Consider the following 22599-nt stretch of genomic DNA (forward strand, 5'->3'; position numbering starts at 1 on the left):
TAAGCTGGTCCTTGCGCTTTGTGCCACATGCGCTTAACCCGTTGCGCTACCGCCCAACTCCCTCCTTAATATATTCTAATGCTCCTAAGGTATATATTTTGTGTCTGTATGTCCCTATAGAAGAACAGTGTTTATACATGATTATTTGGTAAATATGTTCAGTCCCTGAACACATGAATTAACACGTTAAAAGTAAATCGCTTGAAATCACTTTAAATGTTTTTCACAAATGTAACCCCCAACATTTTCTCAGAGAAATAATTTAAAGTTGTATGCTGGTTCTCTCACAGAAATCACCTTTATCTTGGGTGGGGGGCGGGGGATGCATGTGGCTCAATTCCCTGAACACTTAAATATAATAAAATTGAGGGCGAGGAGAAATTACTGGTATAGAGTCATAATATCCATTATATTAAATTTCAAGACACATCTGTTTGAAATGACTTTTTTTTTCATTTTTGGGGAGGAAAGTAGGTAAAGGAGACAGAATCATTTTTAATGCTATTTTTGTCCCTACTGAATAGTTCACATTTTAGCTCCTAGTTAAAATAATGACTTGTACAGGTGGCAAAACACTAGTAGTTCTAAGTCCTTGCCAGACAGATAACGTAGACAAACTATTAATTCAACATTACATTCAGTTCAGTATGTCCACTTCAGGAATGAAAGTAACTTTTTGAGATACAAAGTCAGCACAATAGAATTTGTATGAATGATTCATCAGATTGACCTGTAACTTCTCACAAAAAAGTTCTAAGATAAAGAATCCAAACTTCTCATTGCTGAATGATTCATTTAAGGTCGCCTCCAATCTCATGGCAATTTAGGATTCTCTTCATGAGGTTAAGTGACAAGAGGATTACAATCAATTTAAAAGAAGTTGTAACTTTATAAAAAAGAAAAAGATATTTAACTTTTTAGACATGATATCTGAAAATTCTTAGCCGTTCTGCTTTTCATAAAGAATTTGACTTTGAACATCTGTATCTAATGAAAAGGATATTAGGTGTCAGCTTTCAATTCTGTACATTTTATAGCTCCGAGATGTGTGTGTGTGTGTGTGTGTGTGTGTGTGTGTGTTTTTTTCCTTTGCTGAAACAGACACTATTGCATACTTTACAGTTGAACTGTACTCTCTCGAGTGGAGGAAAGACTGCAAGATGGAGAAGTATATTTTTGTCATTCTTCCTCTGTAATATGCTTTCCATTACCTGCGTGCACGCGTGTGTGTGTGTGTGTGTGTGTGTGTGTTGGATGTATTTTGTGACTGCAGGAAGTCAGAGTCTTTTGTCTTTGTTTTTGAGATAGAGACAGAGACAGAGGCAGAGAATGAAAGAGACCATAGCACCCAACTTTCCTTCAATGAGGGTAAAGCCAGGCTAGACCGGAGGTCATGCAAATGGCACCTATAGAAGCAGTATCTGCTCTCCCTGAGCTAACAATCGTGCACTTTGATCTTCAAACCATCTTTAATTGTCATGACTGACAGCCTGCTAGTAGGCAGAGATTAGAGAATTTGGTTAAAGATTGTGTTTAATCACTTCCTGTGAAAATATGAAAGTACTATGCTATAATATAAACATCTGCCTGAAGCCATTCTGGATTTATCTAAATCAACACGTTTGTACAGATCGGGGTACTCCTCTCAGAAGCCTACACTACTCATAATTTCCATAAAAATTAATTATGAAGGGGCCAGGTGGTGGCACACCTGGTTGAGTGTACATGTTATAATGTGCAAGGATCCGGGTTTGAGCCCACTGTCCCCACCTGCAAGGGAGAGCTTTGTGAGTAGGCAGGGAAGAGGGGGAAACCCTTCACAAGGGAAGCTTTTACCAGTGCCCTTGGACTCAGCCCTGGTCATGGAAAGAGGGAACCCTCCCTCCTGGGTGAGCTATCTTTCTGGTCTCTCTTTAAACTTTTGAACTAACATAAGATGCAATTTTTCCTAAAGAATTTTATGGAGTATATCTAAACTAGGAGAACCTGCAAAATAAAAAGGATTAAGAAAAGACTTCTTCCAAATACACTAAGTATCAGTTGTATTTTACAGAAACAAGTTCCATAAATAGGTGTTTAAATTATTAATGCAAACATACTTTATTAAAACAAGATTTGTATGTATTTTCAAGAACAAGACAGAGACAGGGCACCACACAGCTTGACCATACAGTGATGCTGATGACTAAGGCTCCAGAAATTCAACTCTTATGTCCTCAAACTGAGCAATCTCCTTGGTCCCTAAAATAGGTACTGGTTTTGTTTGTTTGTTTGTTTGTTTGTTTGAACAGCCTGCAGGTTCTTAAATCAATAGTGTCAGGGCATCACAGTGATCTGTCATTGGAATGATGTTCTTGGCTTAACTGTGAAATACAAAAAGCATACATGCACTCAAAATGTTTATTTTGCTTGTGCCCTTTTAATTATTTGAAAAGCATAATCTTTACCTTCACTTCATATTTGTTTAGTAGTATATGATTACACAAGAATATATTTTTACTAAAAAAGAAAAAATGGAGCTGAGGGGTCAGGCAGTGGCACACGTGATTAAGCACACACATTACAGTGCACAAGGACCCGGGTTTAAGTCCCTACAAGGGGGGAAGCTTCACGAGTGGTGAAGCAGGGCTGCAGGTGTCTCTTTATCTCTCTCCCTCTCTATCTCCCCAACCTCCCTCTCAACTTTTCTCTGTCTCTACCCAAACAAGTAAAATGTTCTAAAGATGTAGTTAATTAGCATCATAGAAATCAACATTGCTCTTAAAAGATTGCAAATCTTTAGGGTGCAGGCATATATATTAGAATAATTGGGGCCCAGTGGTGGTGCAGCTGGTTGAGTGCACATGTTACAGTGCACAAGGACCTGAATTCGAGCCCCAGTCCCCACCTGCAGGGGGAAAGCTTCACAAGTGGTGAAGTAGGGCTGCAGGTGTCTCTCTGTCTCTCTCCCTCTCTATATACCCCTCCCCTCTCTATTTCTGGCTGTCTCTAACCAATAAATAAATAAAGATAATTTTTAAAAAGTTAAAGAATATATTCAGGGACTTTTCATAAGTCATAAGATATATTACAAATGAAATTATGTTGAATAGTTTTTTACATTTAGAATGTATCATGGCATTGGATGTTGAAATGAAACGATTTTTCTCTATTATATGCACATAAAAAGAAAATGATTTATGGTTAATATGACCCACATGCAATGTATTCACTTTTTACCTTCACTTCATATTTGTTTAGTAGTATATGATTATATACAAGAATATTTTTTAAAAGTTTTTTATATTTATTTATTTATTTTCCCTTGTTGATTTATTGTTGTAGGTATTGTTGTGGTTATTGTTGTCATTGTTGGATAGGACAGAGAGAAATGGAGAGAGGAGGGGAAGACAGAGAGGAGGAGCGAAAGACACCTGCAGACCTGCTTCACCGCCTGTGAAGCGACTCCCCTGCAGGTGGGGAGCTGGGGGCTCGAACTGGGATCCTTATGCCGGTCCTCGTGCTTTGCACCACCTGTGCTTAACCCACTGCGCTACCGCCGGACTCCCCCAAGAATATATTTTTAGTAAAAAAAAAAAAAAAAAATGTAGCTGAGGGATCCAGCGGTGGTACACTCCTTCGCCATCTTCATCAAGGGGCCACTGTCCCAGATGAATTCTCCATACAGAACAAGAGACGGAGGGCTGAGATGGAAGGGGGTCTCCATCGCACCCACCTACTCCCGGGGCCACAGTGTTCCCAAGTTCGTAGCAGTGGTGGTTTGAACTGGAGTTTCAGGTACTGATAGTGGAGTTTCTAGCTGAGCTCCCTCCCTGCTCTCTATCTGTACCATCAGTCGATGTTCAAATGAATCCTGAAGACTGTTAAATTAAAAAAGGGGGGGGGGGTAATACTTAAGTTTGTGAACAAAAGGAACAAAACAGTCTAAATTGAAAAATGTAATGTGCGTATCCAATGTCAGCAGGGTAGCATGGACAAATAAAGCGTTTATTTTATGGGAGTCAAGTGGTAGCGCAGCAGGTTAAGAGCACATGGTGCGAAGCATGTAAGGGTTCCGGTTCGAGCCCCGGGCTTCTCATCTGCAGGGGCGTCAATTCACAGGCAGTGAAGCAGGCCTGCAGGTATCTCTTTCTCTCCTTCTCTCTGTCTTCCCCTCCTCTCTCCATTCTTCTCTGTCCTATCCAACAATGATGACATCGATAACAATAATAACTACAACAACAATAAAATAACAAGGGCAACAAAAGGTAAAATAAATAAATACAAAAAAAATTGTTTTAAGTTTATTTTATTTTTTAAATATTTAATTTATTTATTATAATGAGCCATATACAGAGGGGGGGCAGAGCCCTGCTCCTGGCTTATGGTAGTGCTGCAAATCAAACCTGTGAATTCTGGGGCCTCAAGCATGCAAGGATGCTCTAATGCCATGCAATCTCCTTGGCACTAAACGTATGCCTGCTGTCACTAACTTCCCTTGGCCTCTTTCCCCTTCGGGTAATTCTCTCTCTCCCCATCTGGGTAGAACATGTCTTTAGAAGTAGGAGGTCTCGCTCACTCCCTTTGTGTCTCTACACTGTCCTCTTACCTTTGTCCAGAATGACACAAAGTAGCTCCTGACCTGCTGTCAAAGTTCCAGTATGCGGGGGGAGTCGGGCGGTAGCGCAGCGGGTTAAGTGCAGGTGGCACAAAGCGCAATGACCAGCGGAAGGATCCCGGTTCGAGCCCCCGGCTCCCACCTGCAGGGGAGTCGCTTCACAGGCGGTGAAGCAGGTCTGCAGGTGTCTGTCTTTCTCTCCCCTTCTCTGTCTTCCCCTCCTCTCTCCATTTCTCTCTGTCCTAACTAACAACGACGACAACAATAGCAAGTACAACAATAAAAAGAAAACAAGGGCAACAAAAGGGAATAAATAAATAAATATTTTTTTAAAAATTCCAATATGTTTCTGGTTTCTCATCATGACTCTTTGATTGGTAGTTTATACCTACTGTCTTCTCTTTCCTTACGGCATTTTGTCTTCAATTGATAATTGTATCTACTCTCTTCTCTTTCATATGTAGGCTCATTAGGGATTTAATATTGATTTACAAAATTGTAAGATAACAAATATAATTCCATACAGTTCCCACCACCAGAGGTCTGTGTCCCCCATCCCCTCCTTTGGAAACTGCAGTAGCTTGGTCTGTCAAGGTCACAGATAAGGGCTGATTCTATAACTATCTATATCTATATATAGATATATAGATATTATGTATATGTGTATAATGTATATATACAAAATATATACAAAGATACAGATATATACATATATATGTAAACATTTTATGGCAAAGAATGATGGGATTGTTAGGATTTCTTTATTGACTTTTGTAACTATTGAAAAGACAATGAAAATATTCAATGCTTTTCAGTAAGATCAATAGATATTAACAAGAATATGTGAAAGCCCAGTAGCACCTTATCATCATCTCCTCGTGAAACAGATTGGCATGCTACCCTATAAAGAGATCACAGCTGATATAACTATTCGTTCATCTTAACCAGTGAACTTATCACAAAAGAACTGCCACTTTATATTCTAACAAAAACTGCATTTGGCCTAAATTTTATTACTCCTGCTTTACTACTATGGCAAGAAATCAAATGTGTTTTTTTTTTCTTTTTGGTTCTAATTAAGTACATATGTAGTACTAGGAATGACAGCACTGTGTCTACACTATGGCAGGAAGGTGACCATTAATCTATAACTCAAGGAAAGAATTTTCTTCTCTATCAATTGTTATTTATCAAAAAAAAAAAAACCATCTAAACATGAACTGAGGTTCTTAGATGAAGTAGAACTAAAGAAATAAAACATTTCAAATATCACAAGTTTCTTTTGAATGATCTAACAGGGGGAGAAAGTTGCATTGTTGTCAAGAATTATCATAAAGGAGAAGAAAACTTTGCCATAGGAAAGGGCCGCGTTGCAATGCAATGATGATGAATAGCTTTGACTCAGCTGCGACACTCTCCCAAAACTTCACATGCGTTATATGCACAGGATCAACTTTGAAACTACTCTCTAAATGCCTCCAACACCTTGTTTTGCAGACACCTGGAACAGTGAGACATGAAATTTTACCAAGTGGTGGCATACCTGGTTGAGCACACACATTACCAGGCACAAGGACCAGGGTTCAAGTCCCCAGTCTCCACTGGCAGAAAGGAAGTCCCACAAGCAGTTAATTGGTGCTGTAGGTGTCTCTCGTTCTCAGTCCCTCCCTAACTCACCTTGCCCTCTCAATTTCTCTATCAAATATAAGAAAAGTAAAACAAAGCAAAAAATTATCTTTAAGTTTAAAAAAAAAATGTACCCTAGTGTCAATGACTAGTAGTACTGTAAACCATTAAAAACATTTTATCAGTGATATACATATATATTTATGACTTTCTTTTTTTCTTGTTTTTGATTTTGATTTATAAAGAGGAAACATTGACAAAATATATATGACTTTCAAGTAGGTCGAAAGCAAGAATTGAAAGAGAAAGACATAAATTTAGTAATATTTCAAAAGTGACAAAACAACTAATAACTTAAATTTTATCTTAAGATCGCCACCTCCAAAATAAGTCAATACTGAGTGTGTCTATTCTGTAGAACAGAGATTTTATCTAGTCATCTTCTTCCCATGATCACTATTCCAGTGCATAAATTATTTTCTCACATCCGACTTTGTCATTTACCGCTTTAAATGTTTTAGAGCTTTAATCACCTCTCTTTGCCAGCCTATTTTTTCCAAGATGACACAATGGCGTTCATTTTAAGGTCACTATCACACTTTAAGACTTTTCCCATTTCTTTTCCGAGAAAACTTCCAAAGCCTTCAGTTGTATCAGCATTTTCAAAACCAGTCTTCCTCTCTAAAGGAAAGAGGACTTCTTTGTATAAACCTTTCTCTCTGTTTGTGCATATAGATTATCTCCAACTAGGTCGTGAGAGATAGATTTCTTGGAAACCTAGACATTTGGAACTGGGAAGGACGTTAGAGATATCTACTCCAAAACCTCCGTTTTATGGTTGAGGACATTGAGCCCAGAAAAGACGGCTCAGTGACTTTGGGCAAAGCTTTGGATCCAGGGCAGAGCCAGAAGCAAGAGCCAGGTCCCCTGACAACCAGTTAGGAGCCAGGTTTCCTGACTTTCGGTCCAGGGATATTTCCATCGCACGCACACTGACTCTCTATTCTCTGAGGCTACCTTAGGTCATGCCGCTTTGGAATTAAGCACAGTCACCAAAATGAAATGACTTTGATGACAGAGCCTAAGACCTTGGATCATGCTTATCTAGTTAGGCTGTCCGCTAATTCATCACAAGTTTCTCCTACCTGGCTCATCTCAATCCATCCATATTGCTCACAAGCTGAAAGATCTTCAAAGCATTCTGCAGTGCTAGATCCATCCCTCACCACACCTCATGAAATGCTTCCTCCTGATCTGTGCTCCTGATACGATCCTTGTCCCCACTTAAATCTCCAGTGTCCCCTCCATCCTGTCTCCGCACAAGCTCCTCCCTGCACTTAGCTTCTTCTCACACGCACTGCTGTTGCCCTTGTTGTCACTGGGGCTTCACAGCTATGGGACAATTTTTCCCCCTCTTTTTCTTCATATTTCCCTTCCCTGTCCTTCTCCTCCCCCCCCCCCCAGAGAGAAAGACAGGCGTAAATAGAGGAAGAAAGAGAAAGATACCACAGAATCTGAGCCTCCTTCAGTGACAGGGGTGAGGCTCAAACCTGGATTTTGTGCGTGACTGAAAAAAAAGAGCCCTCAGGAGTCAGGCGGTAGCGCACTGGGTTAAGTGCACATAGTGAAAAGCGCAAGGACTCGTGCAAGGATCTGGGTTCAAGCACCCAGCTCCCCACCTGCGGGGGGGGGAGGGGTCGCTTCATGAGCAGTGAAGCAGGTCTGCAGGTGTATATCTTTCTCTCCCCCCTCTAGCTGCCCTCCTCTCTCAATTTCTCTCTGTCCTATCCAATACAAACGGAGAAAAAAAAAAATGGCCACAGGAACAGTGGATTCATAGTGCAGGCACTAGGCCCCAGCAATAACCCAGGAGCAAAGAAACAAACAAAAAACAAGCGCCTTCTCGATGTGAGCTACTTTGCTAGACCCTAACTCCTCCTCAGAGAGCATGAAGCAGACCACAGCATCAGCGCCCCTTGGAGAAGCAGGGCCTAGCTCAAGTCTAGATTTCACGCGTGGCCAATGAGCACACTCTACAACTGAGGGACTTTGCTGGCTCTAGGCCTCGGGTTAAATATAGTATGGCCAAGAGAGGACTTCTCCCAAACCTGTTTACCCTTTGCCCCACTCCTATCTGTTTATCGATACCTCCTGCAGATTTGATCTTTCAATCTTTCTTAGCATGTTCAACTAGGAAATTATTTACTGAGCGACCCTAACCCTAACCCTAACCCTAACCCTAACCCTAACCCTAACCCTAACCCTAACCCTAACCCTATGTGTCTTTTAAAGGCTACTCCAAGTTCTGTAAGAACAGGCTCTCTGTCTTAACACTCTATGTCTTAACACTCTATGTCTTAACACTCTATGCTCTAGTTATGAGCAAACTGGGCCTGGAATGCCACACTCACAGTAACTGACGGAGCTGCCTGCTGCTGTGTGTCAGACTCTGACAGTGACACCATTCAAATAGCCACAATTTTATGAGGCTAATACTAGCTTTACATTTAGTATATTGTATCCTATTATTATTGGACAGAGACAGAGAGAAACTGAAAGGGGACAGGAAGACAGGGAGAGAGAGAGAGAGAGAGAGAGACACCTGCAGTTCTGCTTTCCCACTTATGAAGCTTGCAGGTAGGGACCAAGGGTTTGAACCTGAGCTCTTGTGCACCGTAATGTGAGCAGTTAACCAGGTGCACCACCACCTGGCCCCTGTCTTACACTTATTTACAGAGGATGCATCTGAGATAGTATTTGAAGACATTTGCCCACTGCCACAGAGTTAGTGTATAGTAGAACTGAAATGTGCATTCAAGCAGTGATTCCAAAGTCGATTTTGAAGCTAACGCATCAAGCTGCCGCACATTCTAATCTTCCTTGAGTAAATGAATGAGTCGTCCACAAAATTAAATTGAATTACACTGGTAAATTAAATTAAATTACATTACAATAAATTGGTAATCAATTGCCGCTCTCTGCTTTGAACAGCTATTCTGTGTTGACAAAACTTGTGACAGCCCAGACCTGGAAGCAGCACAAATTGCTAATACAACAACTGTTAGTAAACCCCAAAGATATTGAAGCCACCGGCTGGTTTAAATGAAGCTAATAATCTCTAAGTGGCAGAGATAAAAGTTCCTTCTTGGCATAGGTGGATCACTAAAAGGCAGTAACCCCTTCCTGTACCTAGTGGGCAGTTCCCTAGACAGAACTTTCTATATTTCTGTTTTCCTCACCCTTTGGCTACACATCCTTCTGAAAGGCAAAGCCTGCATAACCATATATGAAGGCCCTACTGAGGTTATCGAAATAGTATGCAGGGGCAAGGGAGATAGCATAATGGTTATGCAAAAAGACTGTCATGCTTAAGGCACCAAAGGTTACAGGTTCAATCCCCAGCACTGCCTGAAGCCAAGGCTGATAATGTGCTAGTAAAATAATAAAGAAACAGAGGGCCCGGCGGTACTGCAGTGGGTTAAGCACACATGGCTCAAAGCACAAGGACCAGCATAAGGACCCCAGTTTGAGCCCCCCATCCCTGCTGGCTCCCCACCTGCACGTGGAGTCGCTTCACAAGCGATGAAACAGGTCTGCAGGTGTCTATCTTTCTCTCCCCCTCTCTGTCTTTCCCTCCTCTCTCCATTTCTCTCTGTCCTATCCAACAATAATAGCAATGGCAACAATAACAACAACAACAAGGGCAACAAAATGGGAAAAGTGGCCTCCAGGAGCAGTGGATTCCTAGTGCAGGCACTGAGCCCCAGCGATAACCCTGGAGGCAAAAATAAATAAATAAGCAAATAAATAAATAAAATAACAAAAATGAAAAGTGAAATATGATTAAAATAGTGTGCATACAGTAAGGAAAAATAATATGTATAAATATATGTAGTATGTTATATTTTATAAATATATAAACAATATATATTATACATATAATATATTATATTACAAATATATAAAGACTTAAATTATGTAAAACTACAGAGCCATAGGAAACAAAATAAAAATGTTGCTAAAATGTGCAAAAACCTTAGCATATCTTGCTAAACCTTAGCTAAACTTATAGGTGGACAGGGTATTTAGTGATTTTCTTTGTTTCATCAGCTGGAAAGTACAGACAGAAAGTAACCCAGTCAGATGAAAGTATCTAAGAAAGTTGTGGTGTGTACATAACGGTACACTACTCAGCTGTGAAGAATGATGAAGGCATTTCCTTCACCCCATCTTGGATAGAGCTGGAAGGAATAATGTGAAGTGAGACCAGCCAGAAAGAGAAGCATGAATACGGAATGATCTCACTCACAGATGGAACCTAAGAAACCAGGACAGGAAGCAAAAAAAAAAAAAAAATCGAAAACACAAGATAAAGTTTGGACTGGTTTTGGTGTATTTCACCAAAGCAAAAGACTCTGAGGAAGGAGGACAGGGAGCGGCTTTGGGGTCCTGGTGCATGATGGCTGAAAAGGACTGAAGTTGCAGGTAGAGTGTTTGGCAGACACCTACCACAGGGGAATGAGATATTATACCCCTGTGTGTGTCAGCAGCTGTACTGTAAACCATTAACCTCTCAATAAAATGATAAGATAAAAAAAGTGAAACACTTTAGTTAAATAATGCTAGTCAAGTCCCTCCTGTGAACAATAAAGCATCAGACAGATCCTATGTTTAGTCAACAGGCAAATAATCAAATCTCTTATCTTATAATCCCTGTGAAAGTCTATTTCTCAGAACTAATATAATTTCATTCTGTTAAAAGAAAAAAAACACTAGGTCTGAGGGGTGGCACACCTGGTTGAGCACACACAGCACAATGCACAAGGACGCTGGTTCGAGCCCCCCAGTCCCCACCTGCAGGGGGAAAGCTTTGCAAGTGGTGAAGCAGGGCTGCAGGTGTCTGTATGTCTCCCTCTCTATTCCCACCCCCTTCCCTCTTGATTTCTGACTATCTCTATCCAGTAAATAAAATTAATTTGAACAAAGAAAAGCCTACTAGTAAAAAGATGAGGAGAAACCCTCAGCCTATTAGAGTCTAAAACTTGCATGTCTGAGGCCAAGCACTCAACCCCCCCAGCACCACGTCACAGCAGGGCTAAACTGTGCTCCAGCTTCTCTGTCTCTCTTGCCTCGTTCATTGTCATACTCTCTAATAAATATGTCTTTGAAACAGAAAATTTAAAAAAATTATTTTTAAAACTAACCAGGAAAATGGCATTTTTATATAGGATAATCCTCTAAATGGAAGATACCATCTTGCACATGGTTCAAACTTTATTCTATAAATACAGCAGCACAATGGAAACGAAAATAAAGATGCAACATTAGCATGAGGTAGCACTGTCCTTAAAAATTATTCAAATAAAAATTGAAAAGGAAAAGGAAAATGTAGGGTGAGTCTAGTCAGCTCATTTGGACAAAGGATACTTTTTGTTGTTGTTATTCTTAAGTCTGGGCATTCAGCAGTTTTAGAAGGTGTTTTATAAAAGTAGGCCAAAGAAATCTGGTTTTAGAAGTCAGATTTCACAGATTTTTATCTGTGTGCAGTGTCAAAGAATACACTGTGTTGATCAACTGCATGGAGAAAAAAAAAACTAAAAAAATTAATCAAATCAGCCGTAAGATGGGAAGAGCAATTTGACTACCCAGCTCTGTATTTCAATTCCATCTTTCCATGCTGAACATCGGAACTGCTGAGCACAGTGAGGGTGAGAGACACTGAGAAATGCATTTCCATATTCACAAGTCTCTAGTTTCCCTGATGCAAAAATCCAAATAATGAAAGTCCTTCTTTCCAAGGGGCTGTCACATGCTCAGGTGAAGAACACGACAGGAGGGGAAAGAAAACAATCTGTTATCTTTGTCCACAAGATGAGATCTTAGAAGCTTACCTAAGAGATTGGTTAACCACAAGGCCAGGTCTTCTTTCATGGGTAGTAAATTAGCTTCGTGTCTGCTGGCCAGCCACTGGCTGTACTGATGCATATCGGAGAGGCCAGGTCCACCGCGTACCTTTGGGCTAGGAGCCGTGCACATCATTTACCTGCTTGCAATACCTGTTTTAAAAACAAAGAGACCAATTACTTTTTATACAGGCTTCTTTTGCTAAGCTTTTATGGCCAGTGATAGAAGAAAGACCTGGGTCCCTTGAGGCTTTGATGGCAGGTATGTGTAATTAATTATTAAGCCAATGAACCACTATTTACTTTTTTCTGTACTAGTGCTATCATTTTTTTGACCAATCACTTGATAGGAAACAGAAGTAACAAAGGTCAAATTGGAAAAATTCCACAGTGAGCTCCAAGCTTATGTAAAACAACAGATTTAGAAAGAAAAAAAAAAACTCAGTTTCTTAAGCAAGAAATTCTGCTGATGCCAAAGTGGTTAATGAAGAAAAAGAAAAGAAACAGGCTCGGGGGTGGATCCACCTGCCAACACCCATGTCCATCGGAGAAGCAATTACAGAAGCCAGAACTCCCACCTTCTGCACCCCATAATGACCCTGGGTCCATACTTCCAGAGGGATAAAGAATAGGGAAGATTCCAATGGAGGGAGGGAATAGGGAACTCTGGTGGTGGGAATTGTATGGAACTGTAACCCTCTTACCCCACAATTTTGTCAATCACTATTAAATCACTAATAAAAAATAAACAAATAAAATTAAAGAAAAACTTTAGGATCCAAACGCAAATACAAATCACATTATTTGTGCTAATTCTTGAAACTACAGGTTCCTATGGAATGGCAGGACAGAATACAGACAGTAACAGTATCGACAAGTCACATAAAACCATTAGAAAATAAGGCTTGACGTCAGGACTCCGTTCTCTGCAGAAGGTTAAGTCGTGATGGACAATTTAGCGAACTCTTTGGCAAGCATGACATGAGGCCCTACCACACTTCTCTCATTTTATAGCTCATGAAGCTAAAAGCCAAGAGGACTGTGGCTTAAATAAGAGGATATAGCTGTTCATGGGAGAGTAGACCTGACATCTTCATCTGCACTCTCAGACCAAGATTCAGGCTATTCTGATTCAAGCCATTCCCACTACAACAACTGCCAGCATAAATGAAATATTTTACAAAGCAGATTCATAAAAAAAAAACCTACTATGTATGACTCAGCAACTACACTAGAAACCTAAATCAAGATTGCAGATGCTTGTTTTTTTTTTTTTTACTTTGTATTTTTCCCATTTGGTGTTTACATACCAGATTTTGTTTGTAATCATCTTAGACATGTAATTAAATATGTCACATCTACAAAATAAGAAACAATCTCGTTAACCTGGATGATTCCATTAACCCCACCTTCTGAGTAGCAGAGTCCACTATGTGGGATAAAGAAAAGGAGCTTGGAGGGGGCCAGGCAGTGGTGCACCTGGTTAAGCACACATACTACGGTGCGCAAGGAGCCAGGTTCAAGCCCCTGGTCCCCACCTGCAGGGGGAAAGCTTCACAAGTGGTGAAGCAGGGCTGCAGGTGTCTCTCTGTCTCTCTCCTCTCTATCTCCCCTTCATTCCCCTCAATTTCTCTCTGTCTCTATCCGACAATAAATAAATAAATAAAAATTTAAAAAAAGAAAAAGAGTCTGAATATCTACTTGGTCTTGAATACTGTGCATTACAAATACAACCTAAGACCCGGACTACTTGAGCGGTTACATGAACAGACTCGTGAGTGAACGGAAACATAGATATTTGCAGCAGGTAAGAAAGTTCATATGCTATAATGAGGCTTTCATCTCAATTATGAAGCATTTGTTTCCTCAAATATAAAAACGATTTAGTATTGGCACATGCTGTGTGTTTTTGTCTAGCTAATCTTTAACTTTAGTTTTTTTTTTTTTTGTTTTAGCATAGGTTATGTCTTTTAAAGGTAGCTTTTGAAACAATAGTAAGACATTGGTATTCAGGAAAATGTAAAACTTGACCAATCCCAAATATTTTACTAGCATTCACTAGCTAGAAGCATAAGAACACCAATTTAAAAAAAAAAATGGGGGTCAGGCGGTAGCGCACATGGCGCAAAGCCCAAGGACCAGTTTAAGGATCCCGGTTCAAGCCTCCAGCTCCCCACCTGCAGGGGAGTCACTTCACAGGTGGTAAAGCAGGTCTGCAGGTGTCTATCTTTCTCTCCCCTTCTGTCTTCCCCTCCTCTCTCCATTTCTCTCTATCCTATCCCATAATGACAGCAATGACAACAATAACAATAATAATAACAACAACGATAAACAAGGGCAACAAAAGGGAAAAATAGCCTCCAGCAACAGTGGGTTTGTAGTGCTGGCACCAACAAGCCCCAGCGATAACCCTGGAGGCAAAAATAAATAAATAAATAAATAAATGAATGAATAAATATTTTTTTTTTAATCCGGGCCAGGTGGTGGCGCACCTGGTTGAGCACACATACTATAATGCATAAAAGCCAAGATTTGAACCGCCAATCCCAGGGGAAAGCTTTGAGAGTGCTGAAGCTGGACTGCAGCTGTCTCTCTGTCTCTTTCTTCCCTCTCGAATTCTGACCATCTCTATCCAATAAATAAATAAAGATGAGAATAATAAAAATTTTAAAGCATCGTAACTATTTTCAAATGCATAAACATTTTCATCTCCAGAGCTGCTATGCTTTGGGATGATCTTTGCAACAACGACAAATTGCTTTTTTGAAAACACTCTCTATCAATGTCTGTATAGCCATCCATTCATCCAAAGTGAAGAAATGAAACACAAACTGTCTTAACACATCATAGGCCACCTGCCAGTAAGTCATCATTACAGCATCACCACTGTCATTCATTCCTAGACATTTCTCCAAACCCTGTGATAAACACCAGAAACATACAATACTTTTGCCTCTAATCTCTTAAAAATAGGTCTGCCCTCAGGCAAAGAGCACACTGCCCTCTAGCCAGACAGCGTCCCTACAGGCTAGCCAGCCCGGGAAGCAGACAGTGAAGTTAAAAATACATTCAGGCACATGGTTCATACGTTTAAATAACTCATTAAAAATCTTAAAAGGGTTACCTCTAAGATACCTTTCTTCTCAAGACACAATCTCTCCCACTACTTTCCTGAAAGTGAGAGATGTGGAAGTTCAGTAACCTTCCTACATCCTGTTATGTGACCTGTCATTTCCCTCTAAGCACCAGAGTCCTATTTTGCTCTGTAAATGCAAGAAGACACCTGAGATGCTTAGGCTCATTGTCCAGAAAAGAATTCGCCGGGGGATAGCTTACAGTAAGTCTCATGGCATGTCACCGTTTCAATGTCCAGAGGGACACAGTCCTTCCCCTCAATGCTTCTCAACAGTCAAGGTCTTATTCCCCTTGCACAGAGGTACTTTTATTTCTTGTGGAGTCGGTCCTGCCAGAAATGTAATTCAAACTCACTTCTAATATTTACAGATGATCACCAAGGAAACACAATGGTTAACTATGTGATTTTTTTTTTGAAAAGTAAAATTAGAAGCACAGTGAAAAAAAAAAGTAAGAATATTGTATTTTCCCACTAAAAAAAATGATAACAGAAGACTGAGTTATTAGCATGCAACAGAAATCAAACAACTGAACATCTGTCAAGCTTGTAAGTGTCTTAGGTCACTGTCACAGGAATGGCTGTGATAAAATACATTTGGAAAAAATTAGAATTTCAATCCTTTTTCTTCAAATCTTTATATTTCAAATCACTGTCAGACTTAGCATGATTCCGTGGTTTAGCTTGAGTTCTTTGATTTAGATGTAGTAAAGACATGAGTAGAATCAATATCTGATTTGAAATAATTACCCCATGATGATGTAGTTTCCAATTGAAAATAATTAAACTGTGTGTGTGGGGGGGTCAAATAAGTGTATGTTAGCCAAAACCAAACCAAAACAAAACAAAACAGAAAAGCAGAATTACTAGTTTTTTACATTTTTTTTCACCAGGGTTATTCCTAGGGTTCCACCTTGCCCAGGGGGGCATTTATTTTTACTTTTAGCCAGAGAGTGAGATACAGAAATAAGAGAGGAAGAAAAAGACACACAGGGAAAAGGAGAGATCATAGCCCAGCTCCACCTCTACAGGTGTTCACATACGTTGCTTAGGGGCGCAAGTCCACTCTGCATGTACTAATGTGTGTGCTCTTCTATGTCAGTCAGCTCCTCCTCCAGCCCAGGGTTTTACAAATTGTTAAGGCTTCATCTATTTCTATTTAGTGAGAGAAAAAGAGGCACTTGAATACTGTTCAGGTCTGCCTTATGGTAGTGCCTAGGACTGATCTAGGATCTCGGGACGTCAGTTATGAACATCTGATGCTGGAAGAAGCACCTTTGTATGCTCCCAGTTTCTTTTGAAGTATTTTATTTATTTATTTTTCCTTTTGTTGCCCTGGTTATTTTATCGTTGTTGTAGTTATTAATGTTGTTGTTACTGCTGTCATCATCGTTGTTGTATAGGACAGAGAGAAATCAAGAGAGGAGGGGAAGACAGAGAGGGGGAGAGAAAGATAGACACCTGCAGACCTGCTTTACCGCCTGTGAAGCGGCTCCCCTGCAGGTGGGGAGCTGGAGGTTCAAACCGGGATCCTTACAGGATTCCTTGCACTTTGCACCATGTGCGCTTAACCAGCTGTGCCACGGCCTCCCCCTATTTATTTATTTATTTTTAAAAGAGACATATGAGAGAGAGAGAGAGAGAGAGAATAGGGCACTGCTCAGCTCTGGCTGATGGTGGTGCTGAGAACTGAGCCTGGGACCTTGAAGCCTCAGGCATGAAAATCTTTGCAGAACCATCTATGCTGTCTCCTCTGTCTGTCTCCTCAGTCTTTACAGTTTTTAATAAAGTTTGATGAATGTGTATGAATTGAATTGTATCACAAAGAATAAGCTGTAATAAAAAATGATTTATTTCTTAATTCTTTCAAAATGCATAAGAAATGGGGAATGAAATGATGAATTAGCATCATCAAACTTACAAAAAACAAACATCAGACTTACAAAAAAAAAAAAGGTTAGTTTAGGCTAGGTAGAACAAAACTGGTTTGGAGTATAATACTCCTAAACCTTAAATATGTTACCATTAAAATTAGTAAAATCTAAGTATTAGAAAAACTTGATGAGTCACTTTGGCAAATATTAAATAAAGCCCATTGCTTAGGAAAGAGGTTAAAAGATGTAAATTCTCCCTTGACTCCTCTCTAGACCCTGGCTTTTTCAAGCCTTGTCGGCTTATCTAAAACTGGGTAACTCAATTATCAGTCATTGGAATCCAGAAAAATAAAGCTTAAAGGGAAAAACATGCAGAAACTTAATACAAAATTTCTCAAAGAACGTGTGTGTATTTTTTTTTCTTTCTTTCTTTCCATACTGTGAGTGATTCTGGAATAATCATTATGAATATGATGAGACCTGAAGGAGCCCAGGGGAAGAAAAAAAAAAACTAATGACTCAATAACTCCTTGAGTAAAATATCATGTGTTCTAAGACTGTTTAGTCTATTGTTTCAGAATCCCAGTTGAAGACTTCACAGTTTTGACAGTAAGAAGAAGTATTCTTTTATGCCAGCTAGAGGTGTGTTTTGGTTTATGACCAAGATGGCTTCCAGTCTACCTGCATTTGATGGTGGGTTATTAAAACAAACAGAAAGCTTTGTTACATTTCATAGAAAACAAACTGATAATAAAAATAGTAACATGATAAATATATATATATCACTGTTATCTTTTTATTCTATTGGATAGAGACAGAGAATTTGAGAGGGGAAGAGGATGACAGAGAGGGAGAGAGACCAAGAGACACCTGCAGCTCTGCTTCACCTCTGATGAAGCTTTCCCTCCTGCAGGTGGGGACCAGGGACTTGAACCCAGGTCCTTGTGCACTGTAATGTGTGCGCTTAACCAGGTGCGCCACTGCCTGCCCCCCATCACTGTTATCTTCAATGAGAACTGACTAAAAGAACTAATGGACAGAATGCTAGAATCACAGATCTTGAGATCAAACACGAGCACTTTTACCTGACTATTTGGTGGCTGCCCAGCATGAAGTTATATGGCTTTGTCTCCTTGGGGGTGCGTTGTCCAGTACATATAAATATTCAAACACCATTAACTATGAGAAATAAATATTAGAAACAATATTGTTGTATGTTTTGCATTCTATAAAAATGGCCAGGTCATAAATCATACCCATAGAAGATGTGCCAAAATAAAATACAGATTGAGCAATGGTAGATAGTATAATGGTGATGTAAAGAGACTTTCCTACCTGAGGCTCCAAGGCCCCAGGTTCAATCCCCCACACCATCATCAGCCATAGCAGAGTAGGACTCTGGCAAAAATAAAATGAAAATTAAGTAAAAAATAAAAACAACCTAAAACCAGGAAATGTTTAGAGTTCTAACTCATAAAGAAAAGACAAGAGAGAAATAAATACTGATAATATAAAAAAAAAAAAACGTAAACAATGGGAGATCCAAAATCTCCTACACACTAATAGAAGCAAAACCCTCTGAAGTGATGAGTAGCTGTTGAGCAATCTGAGTGGGTCATTTTCCAGACACTAAGCTCCAGATGCGACCATGATTTCCCCCTGACTTCTCTGGGCAGACGACCTCACCAAAATGTCCTGGAACCTCACCTCCCCAGAGCCCTGCCCCATTACGGAAAGATAGAAACAGGCTGGGGGTGTGGATCCACCTGCCAACGCCCATGTCCAGTGGAGAAGCAATTACAGAAGCCAGAACTCCTGCCTTCTGTGTCCCCAAAACTATTTTGATCCAGACTCCCAGTGGCAGAGAAGTGATAGGAGGAAGAAGATAAGAGAGCTCTGAACTCTAGCTCTATCGGGACCTGGAGAGAGAGGAAGAAAAAGGAAGGGATATTGGAAAGTAGCCATAGAGTCATGAGTGGCTTGGAGGGGAAGAAAGGACTGGACCTGGAAGAGAAAGAGGGCAATTACGGACAAATGGAAACAGAGGGCTGGAGATGATGGCTGCCCGTGAGTGACTTGCAGTGGGGCGACTGAAGTTTCAGAATGCTGGTCGTGGGAATGGAGTGACTTTATACTCCTGTTTACATGTACTTTTGTAAATTGATATTAAATCACTAATAAAATTTAATTTAAAAAAATAAATGATTGGGTGGCGTATTTTTTTTTTTTAAAGCGAACTTTCAGCCACACATTATACTTCACTCTTGATACCAGTTAAAGGCTCCCAAGCTGTGAAGATGGAGTGGGGGATGCTAAGCATCTCACTGTAAATACGAGGGGGTATCATATAGCCCTCACATACACACACCCCACACACACAGACTTCTCAACTCCATTTAAAACACAGAGTGCTAAAGAACCTATGGTCAGAGCCTAGGTGGTAGTTAAGAAGGTTAAGTGCACATGGCACAAAGCACAAGGACTGGAATAAGGATCCCGGTTCAAGCCCTCAGTTCCCCAACTGCAGGGGGGTCGCTTCACAGGCGGTGAAGCAGGTCTGCAGGTGTCTATCTTTCTTTCCCCCTTTCTGTCTTCATGTCCTCTCTCGATTTCTCTCTGTCCTATCCAACAACGATGACAGCAATGACAACAATAATAATAACAACAATAAACAAGGGCAACAAAGGGAAGAAAGTGGCCTCCAGGAGCAGTGAATTGGCAGTGCAGGCACCGAGCCCCAGCGATAACCCTGAAGGCAAAAAGTAAACAAACCCTATGGCCAAGGGTTCCACCCCTCAATGTGCCATCCCAAAGGACACCTTTATTCCCGTCTGCCTTTTTGATCTCTCCTCTGTGTTATCTGTCTGCCCTGTGTGTTATACAGGAACAATAATGAAGAAACAAATGTTATGGCCCCCAAACAAGGTATTAAATTTAAAAACTGACACCCCAAACTCAAATACACTTTCATGATCTGAAAAGGAGAGAATGCCATCTTGCAGGCTAGACTCAAAGAAGTAACGCCCAAAGTGGAGGTACTGGGGCCTCATTCATTACACATTTGCTTCACCTAAGTCATCATACTAAACCAGTGTTACCAAAAAAAAAAAAAAAAAAAAAAAATTAACCTAAGAGTCTAGCCAGAAAATTAAAGAAATCAGAAAGGGATAATTCTAAACCTTGTAAATATGCCTAGACGTTTGACTAACAGGGTCAACTTCTTCACAAATTCAGGTGAGATTAGGACAGGGTGGCCTTACACTTGTTCTCAAGTACAAAAAGCACAGAGACAAAACAACAGTCATCACTAGTTTGTCTAATGATATAATGAAAGCTTTAGATTCCAGTGAACCATAGAAGCTTTATGAGTCAAAACTCTGGCTATTGATAAAGGCCTGGGGGGCGGGGGGACACCAAGAAAACGTAATGTCCAGAATAGCCAGGCTAAATTGTCACAAAGTCTCGTAAGTATCCCAGTAAACCTCCCACTGCCCCATCTTGAAAAATGTCAACTTTCTTCTGCAAATCTCTTTCTTTCCTGGTGATTTCTCCTGAGTCCATTGACGGTATCCCTTCAATAAGGAATTCTCAAATCATGACCAATCATCAAGACTAGCTTGAGCGAGGACCAATTTTGGTACAATGCTTTGACACTGGAGATTTTTTGTTTAACTACATAAAACTACACTTTAACTACACAGCATTCTACCAAACAATCTAGCAGAGTCTGCTTTTCAACTCCTACCAGACTAACCGGAAACATAATTTGTACAGAAAGTCATCTGGAAGTCATTAGTCTGTTAGAATATTTAAGGACTTGTATCAAAACCTCATCTAAGTTCATTAAGTTAACCTAGTTTCACAAGATTGTGTGTGTGTGTGTGTGTGTGTGTGTGTGTGTGTGTGTGTGTGTGTGTGTGTGTGCTATTTGTAACACAAAGATTTTTTTTTTTAAAGCTGTAATGGAGTTCAGCTAACAAAGTTCACAAAGATACATGTATACTTTATGCCATGCAAAGGGGAAACATTAACAAAAACTCAACTGAATTGACTTGGGAACTGAGCAGAGAAATGTTAAGTAAGCGTCCTCCTCTCTGACAACAGATATTCTACCTTCACTACAGTCCTTTCCTCCAGTAATACAACTCTGACTGGAACACCTTTGTAGATATTTAGAAGAAATGAGAACAGACAGAAGGTTCCAATTTTGCCTCCATATCAAAATTGCAAAGATACCAAACTAAAATCAACATCAGCTGCAACATCAACAAGACTCCCTCAATAAATACTTGGTTGTAATCTCAATATTTGGTTTCAGTCCAGGTACTTTGGCCTCCCAAAGCCTTCAAAGCCTTGCAGTCTAGTAACACTATCATTATGCACAGCATACTTAGAAATCTGATCAGAGGGAGCCAGGCAATAGCGCAGTGGGTTAAGCGCACATGGCACGCAAAACACAAGGACTGGCTCAAGGATCCCAGTTCCAGCCTCTGGCTCCCCACCTGCAGAAGGGTTGCTTCACAAGTGGTGAAGCAGGTCTGCAGATGTCTATCTTTCTCTCCCTCTTTGTTTCCCTCTTCTCTCTTGGTTTCTCTCTGTCCTATCCAACAACAATAACAACAATAATAACAACAACGATAAACAACAAGGGCAACAAAAGGGAAAAAATAGCTTCCAGGAGCAGTGGATTCGTAGTGCAGGCACTGAGCCCCAGCAATAACCCTGGAGGGAAAGAAAGAAAGAAAGAAAGAAAGAAAGAAAGAAAGAAAGAAAGAAAGAAAGAAGATCAGACCTGACATGTCACTGTAGCTCTGAGTTTAAGCACTGAGCTTTCTTACCAGGATACTGGTAGACTCGGTGGCAATCACATGAGTGATTGAGTGATGAGCCTTTCACACTGAGTGAGATAAGTTCACATGCCCATATCATGAAGCATGGTGCTTAGAAATAAAGAAGCCCACAACTTAACAGGATCCAGGCTGAGGCCCCCAAGCTACCTTCAGTTTCAAAGCCCACACAAAAAGGGGTGCATGAAGTAGGAGCCTACAGAAATCACAAAGGTTGGCTATCCCATACCTCAAGGCATCTGTCTGTCACCTTCTCCTAAGCCGTCAGAACCAGCATGGCTATATGTTGGAGAAGACCACCGTGACCACCCGCTTCTCCTGGGCAGGCAGTCAGGGAGGAGCATTCCTTGAGAAGGAACTCATGGGTGGACTACAAGGCAGGCCGGGTAAACTAGGTCCCAGCAGCAGTGAATCCGTGTCCACAGTCTAAGAGACTGAGGGGGAAGAATCAGTGAGCACAAGGACTTGCTCTGAGCCCTGTGGCCGCAGATCTCAAGGGAACAGGTGGGCAGGAAAGATGGACTTCCTCTGCCCCGCCCCACCTCCAACCTGTCTGAGCCAAATGGCTGTCCTGTGTACCAGCAGATCTTATTTCCTCTGCTTAAGATCTCCCACACAC

At 40.5% G+C, this 22599-nt stretch overlaps 1 protein-coding gene across 7 annotated transcripts in view; it reads right to left on the bottom strand.

Annotated features, from left to right (window-relative positions):
- The window catches only part of GAS2 (growth arrest specific 2), a 141925-nt gene that overhangs the window by 97732 nt on the left and 21594 nt on the right, over nt 1-22599 (bottom strand). For 5 of the 7 annotated variants that reach the window (XM_060177000.1, XM_060176999.1, XM_060177003.1 and 2 more), the window contains one exon: nt 12115-12279. In XM_060177000.1, coding sequence (XP_060032983.1) covers nt 12115-12262 — 148 coding nt within the window. In that variant the 5' untranslated portion in view covers nt 12263-12279. Of the gene's footprint in view, nt 1-12114; nt 12280-18218; nt 18325-22209; nt 22229-22599 lie in introns of those variants that run through there. The other 2 variants (XM_060177005.1, XM_060177002.1) reach the window with 2 other exon arrangements.

This window comes from Erinaceus europaeus, chromosome 17 (assembly GCF_950295315.1).
Source record: "Erinaceus europaeus chromosome 17, mEriEur2.1, whole genome shotgun sequence".
Lineage (NCBI taxonomy): Eukaryota > Metazoa > Chordata > Mammalia > Eulipotyphla > Erinaceidae > Erinaceus > Erinaceus europaeus.